The sequence below is a fragment of the Plecotus auritus genome (genome assembly GCF_963455305.1).
Source record: "Plecotus auritus genome assembly, chromosome: 3".
Lineage (NCBI taxonomy): Eukaryota > Metazoa > Chordata > Mammalia > Chiroptera > Vespertilionidae > Plecotus > Plecotus auritus.
The window spans coordinates 174,467,474-174,479,292 of record NC_137772.1 but is presented as its reverse complement, the minus strand read 5'-3'; the positions used below and the strand labels follow the sequence as shown (position 1 = coordinate 174,479,292).

At 52.9% G+C, this 11,819-nt stretch overlaps 1 protein-coding gene across 1 annotated transcript; it reads right to left on the bottom strand.

The window, feature by feature from the left end:
• Nucleotides 1-454: 454 nt before the first annotated feature.
• Nucleotides 455-10,685, bottom strand: KRT82 (keratin 82; the record flags this gene model as incomplete). The annotated part of the gene is made up of 9 exons (XM_080659055.1): nt 455-672; nt 1,129-1,160; nt 1,400-1,620; nt 2,325-2,450; nt 4,572-4,736; nt 5,070-5,165; nt 5,821-5,881; nt 8,276-8,484; nt 10,281-10,685. 9 exons carry the CDS (start codon nt 10,683-10,685, stop codon nt 455-457), a joined length of 1,533 nt encoding a protein of 510 aa, XP_080515181.1.
• Between the last annotated feature and the right edge of the window lie 1,134 nt (nt 10,686-11,819).

Genomic DNA, 11,819 nt, shown 5'->3' with positions numbered 1-11,819 from the left:
AAGTGCATGAGAATCAGAGGTAAGGGAGGTGGGGAACCTCCAGGGGTCGGGGAGGCTGGCTTTGTGGGGAAACTTCCATGATTTAATCCGCAAAGCAGAACTGTGATGTGCGCAGTTGGCCTTCTCATCTGGAAGAGAAGTGGTCAGTGGCTGTTGCCATTCTCTTGGCCATGCTAGGGCCAGACTGTGAGCAGTCTAGGGGCATGGTGATGCAGTCTCTTTCCTTGCATCCCACCGCCGCCCCCAGGGCCTAGCTTGAGGTTTGCACACAGATAAATAAAAATGACTCTAGAAGATGTGATGGACCTGAGGAATGGCTCCCAGTGAAAACCTGAGGTCAATACAGGAAGGGGAGGTTTTGGAATGTCCTGGTGTTCTGCCCTGGTAAGCATGGGCGACATCCAGGCTGAGGGCTAGTGCCCTGCATCCTGGACTCCCAGCCTCTGAGGCAGTGCTAACACTTGTGGCAGGAGGAGCCGCCCCCAGTCCCTAGCTTCATGCTGGAGCAGCCTGGGCGCCCCTGGGGTTCACAGGGGATGTAGAGTTCACCAGTGCTCATGGCACTGCAGCCCCCACTGCTCTTGAGGCCACTGGTGCAGTATTCGGTCCTCAGCACGGGCGTGCTGACCACACATGGCTCGTACAAGACCGCACCTTTTGAGCTGCTCACAGCTGCGGGAATAGAAAAGGATGCTCAGGGCCCCGCACTGCATAACTAAGGGCATTGCCCTGAACCCTTCAGTCAGGCCATACCCCCACTTGCTGCCACCACCTGTAAGGAACCCTTCCCTCCCCTCTCCCCCCGCAATTCTCACTGCAGCTACAAGTGCCTATAAGGTCCCCAGTGTTTCTCTGTTCCCAGAGCCCTGGTTTCTGCTTCACCCTCTCTGTTTCTACTTGCCTGAGCTGCTTCAAATCCTCTTTCTCCAGAAAAGCATCTCATTGGCAGACCTGCTCCTCATTCTGACTCCCAAAGACTTAGCTTCTCCCTCTGACCAGAGCTTCTCCCTCTGACCAGAGCTCCCGGCAGACAGAATCCCCTTTGGGATGGGGAGGCAAGCCGAGGTCTGGTCAGGAGGTTGATCAGCCCCCAAGACCCCAGAGCCCTTGGGAGACGCATCTACTCACAGATATTCACGGGTCCAGTGCCTTCACACAGCCTGGGGTGAGAGGAAAAAGACACAAAATTACTAAATCAAAGTAAACAAGGCCAATAACTCTAGGCTCCCCGCCCCCCCCTCCCCCACACACACACTTCTGCCCAAACCACAGGTCACATTCACGAGAAGGGCCCTCAGACTGTGAGCTGTTCTGGGTTTTCCATGACTGCAGGATGGGCTATAACCACAGCAACCTGAGGACGAAGAGTCTCCACACCTGGGGCCCATCCTTGACTAACCTGTGCTCCTCGCCCTCCAGCAGGCGCCTGTAGGTGGCGATCTCGATGTCCAGGCCCAGCTTGGAGTTCATCACCTCCTGGTACTCCTTGAGCAGGCAGGCCATGTCCTGTTTGGCCTTCTGCAGGGCGGCCTCCAGCCCCGTCAGCTTGCACTTGGCATCGTTGAGGGCTGCCTCGCCCTGCTGTTCTGCCTGGGCCACGGCAGCTTCCAGATTGCACCGCTGGGGGAGAGGGCATTATTGGGGGCTTAGGAGCCCTGGGCTGACTCCCAGAGAGAACATGGCCAGTGTGAGATAATAGAATATATATACAGAACTCCTAAAACTCTTGTGATTTCCTAAGTGATAAGAGCATTGGAAATAGCTTTTGTTCTAATATTTGGTCTTGGACCCAGAGCTCCTAAATTCCTTGGAATTTCCTGAATGACAGCAGTGTCTTTTGTTCTAATGAGTGACTCTGGGTGGGCCTCTGGGTGGTGCCTTGGTGAGTGTGGGTCAGAGAGACCAAGCCATGATTAGAAGCCTGGAATTTTCAGTCTCACCCTCCATCCCCCAGACTGGGGAGAGGGGCTGGAAATAATTATCATGCCTACGTGAGGAAGCCTCCACAAAAATTCCAAATGTGGGCTTCAGAGGCTTCCAGGTTGGGAAACATGGGGAGGTGTCGGGACAGTGGTGCCCTCAGGGCATGGAAGCTCCGTGCCCCTTCCCATGAGCTGCTCTAGCAAATTAATCAAACCCGAGGACGGAGTTCCACGTGACAGCACATTGGTCAGAAGCTCAGGTGGCAACCTGGACTTGGGATTGGCACCTGAAGTGGGGCAGTCTTGTGGGACTTGTGGGAGAGCCTTACCCTGTGGGATCTGACACTCTTTCCAGGTAGTGTCAGAACTGAGTGGAATTGTAGGACACCCCGCTGGCCTCACCTGGGCTTTGACATTCTCGATTTCTTGCTGCAGCCGCTGGATCAGCTTGTTCATTTCCTGGATCTCATTCTTGCGGTTGCGGAGGTTGTCACAGTGGGTCCCAGAGATCAGCCGCAGCTCCTCATACTGCGGGACTGAGAGGTCAGAACCCTGGGGCCTTGCTGTGGTATCTCCTAGCCCCCTTTCTCACTGCCTGAGTCTCTCCTCCGATGACGTCCTGGCTCAGGCGCTCTCTGGAGTCTCACACTTGCTCTGTTCCCCAGTCCCTCTCCATTTCTGGTCAGTTTCTGAGGTCCTTTTCTGGGCTGCTCCTCACAGCCCTGCACAGTCAGGCTTATTAAACTTTCCTCCAGTCTCCACGCTCCCCTCCTCTCTGTTTAGCTGTTCTGAGGCTTGTGCTTTTCTCTCTGCACCAGAGCCCAAAGGTCTCCCTCCCTCTTAGATGTCCCTCTGGACTTTAGAAAGGGTTTCTGTGCTCAGCCTGGGATGCCTAAGAGACAGAGGACTGAGGACAGACTATGTCACCCCCAGGGTGAGCACGATTGTATATTCTCCTCCAAAGCAATTGAAAACAAAACGAAATGTTCACATAGGGGTGACTCAGTTGCCATGTTTCTTTTGCCCTTTGCTCTTCTTTCTGCCTGGATTGAGCATGTGGTATGACAGTCATCTTGAGACAGGAGGCAACCATGAAGATCAAAGCGATGTGCAGGATGGCAGAATAGAAAGCTAGAAGGAGCCTGTGTCCCTGATGGTGACATAGACCTCCTGGGTCATCGTGGGTAGTCTATTTCTGTACTTCAAGTTATTTGAGAAAAAAGTGAAAACTGAATTGAACTATTTAAAAAAATTCTAATCCTCACAGCTAATTATGATTTAAAAATAATAGAATTGTCTTTCTGGTTTTGACTTAGGAAGATGGGAAACAGATTGTTTTCTCTGAGCCACTTGACTGATGGGCAGCCCAGGAGAGCAGTGGGAGGAGGGACCAGCCACCTGGTGTGGACAGGCCATGGAGTCACTGGGAACTGACTGCAGGCCAGTGTTTGATGCCTTTGTTCCAGGGAAGAACCTTGCTGGAGGTACTCTCTGAGCCCCATTGCCTTCAGAAAAAAGTCCAAAGCACTTAGCACAACTCTGAAGATTTGCTGTCATCTGGCCCCATGCTACCCCATCCAGCCCCATCTCCTTGTGGTGCTTCATAATGGAACCTCACTGTCATGCTTCTGCATCCTGCTCGGCTGCCCCTCAGCTGGACGCCCCTCCCCTCATGCTCTGCTTATTGCAATCCTGCTTGGCCTTCAAGATCCAGACCAACACCACTGCCTCTGCCTTTCCAGACACTTCCTGCGACCTTGTTTTTCTGTTTGGTTGGTTACACATTTCTCTCCTGTGGACGGTAATCTCCTGGAGCACAGGGATGGTCTGATTCCTAGTATCCTCGTGGTGCCACACACCTCGGTCAGGCCATCCTTCCCTGACCATATTATTAAAAATCATGTTCCCACAACACTCCCTATGCTTCGCCCTGATTGATTTTCTTCGTAGCATGCATCACCATCTAACATACATGGACTTATTTGTGTTGCTTGTTGGCTGTCCATCCCTGGCCCTGCCTCTAGAATGAAAGTGACACGAAGGCAGGGATTGCTGTCTATTTTGTCCCTGTTTAGAATCCAGCATCTAGAACAGTGCTTAGCACATGATGGATGCTCAGGAAGCAGTTGCTGAATGAGTAAGTGGACAAGTGAACGAATGAATGAATTCACGGTGCCTTTCACAGATAGGGCAGGTGAGACTGAGATGATAATATTTGTTCAATCAAATTGCTCTTGGGGACACCTACTGCCCTTACAGCAAGACCCTAATTACCTAAGTCTGGGGCCATCTTAATCATCTTCCTGCTCCACCATTAGTAACCACTCCATGCCATTAGCCTCCCCTGACTCCTTGAAGCCCAGCGCCCTCTTTGCCATTATTGCCAATTAGTACTCCTTGAATTCATGTTGAGGGAGTCTGTGAGTAAATAAAGCTGGGGCCCCCTGGCACCCTGATGACAGGCCTGGGTGGCCTGTGTGGTCCACTCCCACATGCTCTGCAGGCGCCTGGCCTGGGGCTTGGCAGAAACAATAGGGGCTAGGATTTATGGGATTCCCTGTCTCTGTGACATGGCATGACTCTCTCATTATCTTCTAACCCACTTTCGGGGGAAATGGGTCTAGCGCGCCCTCCTCCCCTGGGCCTCACCCGGCACTGGTACCAGGCCTCTGCTTCAGCTTTGCTGCGGCTGGCGATTTCGTCATACTGGGCCTTGATATCAGCAATGATGCCGTCCACGTCCAGCACCCGGCTGTTGTCCATCTTCACGATGACCGAGGTCTCTGAGATCTGAGACTGGAGCAGGCAGATCTCCTGGAGGGAGGGGGAAGGACCAGTGAGTTCTTTGAGGATAAAAGGGGGAGAACCTGCTCTGACCTTCCCATAGCAACTTTGCACAGACTTGTGGTGGCTGTGACGGGCCTTTAGTCACCAACCTGCTCCCTGTCCTACTCCAGTTACACAGACACCCGAGAGCCGAGGCCTGGGCATCGGACTTCTGGGGTCTCGCTGCTGAGAGCCAGCTGTTCCAGGCCGACTTCTCAGTCTGCTTGCCCTGAAATGTACCCGCTGGGCTGGAGCTTCCCCACCATCGTCCTCACGAACTGGCCCTGATCTACCACCTGTGGGCAGTGTGGCTGCAGGTACCTCCTCGTACAGGCCTTTCAGGAAGTCGATCTCCTGGACCAGAGCCTCCACGTTGGTCTCCAGGTCAGCCTTCATCAGGAAAGCCGTATCCACATCCTGTGATCGGAGCATTGACAACTGTAACCTGAGGCCGGGAGAACGTGGGAGGGCCACCCCTCCACCAGGGCAGCCACTCCCCGCAAGCTGGTGGCAGGTGGCAGGTGTGGGACCCACCTTTCCTCACGGAAGCTCATGTGAAAGTGAAGAGGTCACAAAGCCAAGAATGGAGGGAGGGGTCCACAGTCCCAGGACCACAAGCCTGGGCCTGAAAGGAGCCTTGAATGCAGTGTCTCAGAGCTCACTGTGTGGGGCTCAGGCCAGAGAATACCTAACTATCTGTCTGAGAACTCGTGGCAATGGTTTTCATCTTTTGGGGCTTGAGTTGAGAGTTTTTGTTTGGATTTGGCATCAGCTGCATCAGCTGCATTTCCAGCTCCTTGGGCAGGTGTGGACACAGCCCTGACCAGCTTTGGCCCCTGTGAATTAGGAGGCAGAAGCCCAGTCAACCACCACCCCTTAGCAAAGGGTGGGAGAGGAAATGCAGTCCCCCTCTTTCTCAAGGTTACTTAGGCTGGCAGCGGGGCAGGAGGGGGAGAGACCCTTCTGCAGTGGGTGGGCTGCAGACTTGTTTGGACACAGTCCAGGGGCTGAGTGTCCTGAGGCCCGCTGGGCCAGCTCCGGGGCTTTCTCCCTCTCTGAGCCAGTTCCTCACCTTCTTTAAGGCAACGAACTCATTTTCCGCACAGGGTCGCAGGGACAGCTCCTCTTCATATCTGGTGGAATGGGCAAGAAACAATGTTTGAGTCAACCCGTGGGATTTGGAAGGGGCCTTGGTATCAGACCTGAGGGAAGGGGCCTTTGGGGGCACATCTGCCTTGCACTGACTGCATACCCCAAGGAGTTGCCAGGTGCAGCTCTGTCTCTGGACACCTCTAGCTGCTCCAGCCCTTCCAGACAGGTGATTATTACCATAGCCTGTCATTAGCCACGTTGCCAGTTTACCCCACTCCCCAGTTGCCTGCTCCTGTGATGAATCATCCTCTGGGAAGTCCTTCCTCAGGCTAACTTCATTCTGTCTTGGTGCTAAGGAAGCCCACTTTATCTGATCACTTCCTCTGAGAGGTGGTGGAAGCTGGCGGCCTGTTGCTGGCATAGCTGTCTGGGCGGGGTTGTTCTGAGAGCTGGCTGTAGTCACTGAAATCCCAGCTGCCCCCGTGGCCTCCTCACCCGAGAGTCCTGAGCCTGGCCCCTAACTGCAGCTCCGTTGCAGAGGTAGCAATTACCCACGTTCCAGACCCATAGGCACAGCCCAGCTATTTGCTCTAGGTCCTCGCCCACTCCCTGTCCCCCAAGGCAACGGAATCAGGGTCAAGAGGTTCAGTCTGGCCAGAATTGACTCAGTTTGAAGAGCAACTTCGATCCATTAAAAGCTTCACTGCGCTTCCTGACGCCCAGGCTTCCTCTTCCCAGAGGAGCTCGGCTGCAGCTGGGCGCTGGCTGCTGGAGCTTATGCCCTGGTGTGAGTCCGGGCGCGTCAAGTGCTAGTCCCGTGACTTCCAGTAAGTGACCTGGCTTCTCTGTGTCTCAGTTTCATATTCTGTAGAATGAGGATAAGACTGGTCCTGCCTCACAGGGCTGTGGTGAGTTAACATATCACATGAGTTAATATCTGCCAAGCACTAAGCCTGACACGGGGTACGTACTATGTCAGTGTTGGTTATTATTGTTAAGATATCATCCCATTTCATGCTTCCGCTGTCCCACTTTTAAAATCCAGAGTCCTTGTCTTCAGCTGCAAGCCAAATCTCTGGCCACTGTGTGTCTTACCCTTTGGAAAGGCATTGCTCCTGCTGAGAGGGCTGGCCTTCACCCTCACCCGGCCTTGCCACACCTTGCCTGTAACAGTCTGCTGGAGTTGTCTCCTCTAACTTGTCACACTCTGGCCCTTCCTTGTCATCTGCTCCTGTCCTTCTCCTTTTCTAAGGTCTACTCTGGACTCCTCTTCTATAAGAAGTAACTGCAATGAAACATATTCTTCAAGGCCCTGAGCAAATGCCACCTTCCCCAGGATGCATTCCTAGGTCCCTTCTGCTCTCTCTCTCTCTTGGGATTCTTCCGCCCTTCTGGCCTGTACCACCTTGTAGCTGTTGGTGTGTTTACACAAAGGTCTGTGCTTACTGGGCTGGGGAATCTTGAGGGAAGGAGCCAGTCTTTTCCATCAACCATGAGTAGGCATGTGGTTGACACCTGCAGCAAGAGTGTCCCCTACTGCTCTACTCCATTGACCCACGTCCCTTCTGAACTGTTGCTCTCAGAATACTCACACCATTTCTTGTTAATGGAAATGTGTCTCTCTCAACCTTCCCCCATCAACATGTGCTCCATGGGATTCTGATCCTGGGAGAGACCCATTTAGAACTATTAAGCAATTTACTTGGGCCTCAGCTTCTTATAAGCACTGGATCTACAAGCCTTCAAGCTCTTCATTAACATATGCTTGTCAACCCCCTTCTCCTGCAGTGAGTCAGGCCAAAGCTGCAAGTCTGGCATGTTAAAGATCTTCACCAGGAAGAACTGGGCCAGGAGACAAGGGAGACAGAGGATCTGCTAGTGACAGGAGGGGTGAGGACTTCCAGCTGTGACAGAGGAGGGGGCGGGGGGCGGGGGAGAAAGGGAGGGGGAGAAACCAGAGTCAGGGAATGAGAGGAAAAGTGAGATAGATTAGTCTGAATGTGGTTCAAAGAGATGATGAGAGGAGGCTTATGAGAAGAAAGAATGGAGGGAGCAAAAGCTTGGAAGGAAGAGGGTTTGGGGATCTGTTTGGGGAATAAGAAGTAGTTCGGGAAATGCCAGGGGGTTGATGGAAGATAAAGGAGAACAGGTGGATTGCAGCAGAGCCCTGGAATGCCAGAAATGGCATGAGAAAAGATCATGTTATACTGAGAGGGAGGACAGGCCTTCCTTTGGCAGGGTGGTGGGAAGGGAGATGAAGACAAATGCACAATTTCAGAGTTTCTACCAGGTGCCATGTGGGCAATACCCTAGACGCTCTGCTTATATTATCCTGCCTTAGTGTTCGACCAGCTGATGAGCTAAGTTTTAGGTTCCAGATTGTTTATGTAGCTGGCCCTGGGATCCCACACGGGGTGAAGTCAGAGCAGACTCACTTTTTCTTGTAGCCCTCCAGCACGTCCTGGAGGCTGCAGAGCTCCGACTCCAGCCCAGCCCGGTCCCTGGCCACACAGTCCAGCTGCTTGCGGAGGGTGCAGATGTAGGCGTCGAAGATGGGCTCCATGCTCCTCTGGCAGCACCTCTGCTGCTGCATGAACTGCCACTTGGTCTCCAGCAGCTTATTCTTCTGCTCCAGGAACCGGACCTGCAGCCAAGAACAGGATGTCACTGGACAGCGGGTTCCCTGGGGGCCATGGCTTGGAGAGAGTAAATAAATGGTGGTGTGGCAGTGAATCAGTTTCTGCTCTCTTCTGACACACCGCTGCCAATACGCTAAACGGACAGATTGGGTCTCTGCATAGACTGCCACCTGAGGTTATGTCTCTGTGTCTCCCCTGCCTCGGGGAGCTTATAGGACCCACCTTCCACCCAGGGGTTGCACATTGTAGTGGAAAGAACACTGCCCCCACGAGGCCTGGGGCGGGTCCTCCTTCCAGCCCTGCCTGCCTCCACCAGCCTTGTGAACTTGTCCAGGCCCCCCATCCCTTTAAGCTTTGTTTTCTTTCCTAAAGCTCCTACTTGGGGCTATGCATGGGAAGCACTTTAAAGATCTTCATACTAATGTAAGCAGGTGACATTTTAGCTGGAGTAGTTGGGCTCTCTTCAGTTACAGCACAGGGACACTTCGGGGAGAAGGTCCTATCAAAGACTCTGTCCCAAGACTTCAAGTTTCAAGCTCTTTCACATGCTGCCCCATCCTGCATGGCTGCATCTCAAACAAGTCCCTGTTGCAGTAATGTGGTGAGCTGCCGGCACCCTCCTCCATTTCTGTGCTTGGAAACCTAGATGAGGAGAAGCTGAGCAAGTTGACCAGGTCACCCAGCTAGTCGTTGGCAGAGGAAAACAGTCTCCAGTCCTCGCCCTGGGACTTTGCATATGGTGCATTATTTCCCAGGAGAAGTATAAGGGAAGTACTTCTGGTCAACGCCATGTCACCAGGAGGCTTCCAGCCCCACAGAGGGTGGTGTGATGTTGCTGACAGCCAAGGCCCATGTTGTTAGAATGAGCTTAGAGCCTTGTAGAACTTATGGGTTTTCAAAATTAAATTGCGTGACAGTTCCCATTTACTAAAACAAGTTTCTTTTTGGAAGGCTTTTGCATGTACTACCTCCTTTAATTTTCCTACCATCATTCCCCTTCTTCCCCCCACCCTTCCCCTAGGCTGGTTTGCATGGGTCCTCAGGGTCATAGTAAGGAGTGAAGCCAACACCAGAGTCCAGGTCTCCTGATTTCTGGCTCAAGCCTCTTTGCACTAAACCCTGGGGTCACCAGAAATGCCTGGTCAGGCCTTGGCATGTGTCCTGACCCCCAAGAGCCTTTCTGGGGTGGGGGACAGGCCTAGAGGCAGCTGAGGGTGACAGGCCAGTTTAATGCCTCCCAAAGACAGCGCACGACCATCCCCAAAGGCTTTCAGAGGTGTGGCTCTGGGGTTGGCAGATATAAGACTTTGCTCACGACCACCTTTATCCCTAGTTCTCCCTGCTCCACCTTCTCCTCATCACAGGCCTAAGCTGATGGCAAATTCCGAAGTCACAGGCCACCTCCAGGCCCAAGGGTCTTTGCTCACCTCTAGGCCCAAGGGTCTTGCCCCAGCTCAGGCACTTAGAAAGCAGCTCTATTGTTCAAGCCTCATCAAGAAGGCCTCTTAGGTTGTTCCTTTCAGTATCTATCATCGCTTTGGAAGTCCCTCTTGTAGTCTGACCTCAGGCAACCTTGGTAATTTTATCAGATAATATCCAGAGAGAGATGTCAATAAAAATGAAGGATCAGCAAATAGAAATGCTGAGTGCCGAGCCTGACCTAACTAGCTTTCAATGATTAGTGCTCATGAGTACAGGAGAGGCCAATAGATGAACTGTGGCTTCTCTATGGTCAGTCTTTTCCCATCTCCTGGACCAGACATAAAGTGTTCTCTGTATCCCATGGTCCTGGACCTCTTACCTTGTTGATGAAGGATGCAAAGCGGTTATTGAGGCACTTGATCTGCTCCTTCTCGTCCCTCTTCACACTCTGCACAGTTGGGTCAATTTCCAGCTGAAGTGGGACTAGTAGGCTCTCATTGATGGTGACGGGAGTGATGCAGGCATTAGGCCCACAGGTTGCCCCCACTCGGTATCCGAAGCTAGGAAGGCCACACCTGGAAGCGACCCGGGGCCTCCCAAAGCCCACGTTGCACAGGCTCCGTGAGCGAAGGCAGCCCAGGACCCGGAGGCCCCCGCCACCCCCAGGCTGGCATGGCCCCGAGCTCACTGCATAGTGGGTGACCCTCTGGGGGAAGACAGCTGAGCATGAGCTGAAGCTCCGACTGCCACATCTGGAGCCCTTCTGGTAGGATAGGCACGACATGGCAAGAGAGAGAGAGGCAGAGAGGCAGGCCCTGGTGGGGAGAACGGGAAGCAAGAGCTATCAAGTCAGCTCAGCTCCCACCCTTTTATCTGGCAGGGGCTGGAGGTCTGAGCTGGGTCAGACCCCCAATCACCATTAAATCAGGTTTATGAGCTTGGGAGACTGGTAGCTCTAAGTACCCAGGTGAATAATTAGGGTAGCAAAGAGTAGAGAAAAGGAGCCAGTGGTCAGTGCTGGCGGCCCTATAAAAGTCCCATGTGTCCTCCTTCCTTGTTAACAGGGGTTATGAAAGGGGCATATTCAGAGGGTCAGTCTCAAGGAAAGGGAGAGTTGGGACTTTATGCAAGTTCAAGGAAAGGGGGCATGAATTACATTCCCTGGCTGCCCTGGCTCAGAAGCCAAGGTGGATATGCTTGAGGATGCTCTCTTTCCTCAAGGTTGTTTTTATGTTTCTGCAGATGCTCCAGACCCAAGTCCCCTAAGGACTTCTAGGGGATCCTGGGAGTTCCCAGGGAAGAAGAGTTTTGGGTGGGAGAAGCCCTCAGGCCAGCCGGGGTCCTGTCTCTGGCTCCCTTACCTCCTGTCTCCCTGGGCTCCTGAGATAGAAGACTCCAGACACAGAGTCTTGTCTCCAGGGCCTGTTTAGTCCAGAAAGGCCATAGGGGACTCAAGAGGAGCTGCCTCGTGCTTGAGGAGAGGAAGGAATGCTTTCCCCCAAACATGCATCGATGTCAGCCATTAGGTTGGGGTTCCATGTGGCTGTTTCTTTCCCTTCTTACCCACTCCATCCCGAGCCTCCCTGAGGTAGACAGAGCCTGCTCTGGCATGAGGACATCTCTGGGGACAGTCGCTGCCCGCAGGAATTGTTTAGGTGTATTTGGGATAGAGGCCTTCTCCCCAGCAGCCAGGTCACAGCTCTTTGAAGATAATTGAACTACTACCCCCACCCTGTTCCCTCCCTCTTTCCTTAGTCCCATCAGTGAAACTGCTGCTGTGGCCAATGGGTCTTTCCCTTCTACATTGTGACTTTTTCTAGGTCAGAATCAACTCAATAATAATAATAGTAAGAACATTTATTGGGTGCTTACTCTGTGCAGGACCACCCTGAATTCTACATTTATTATCTCATTTAAT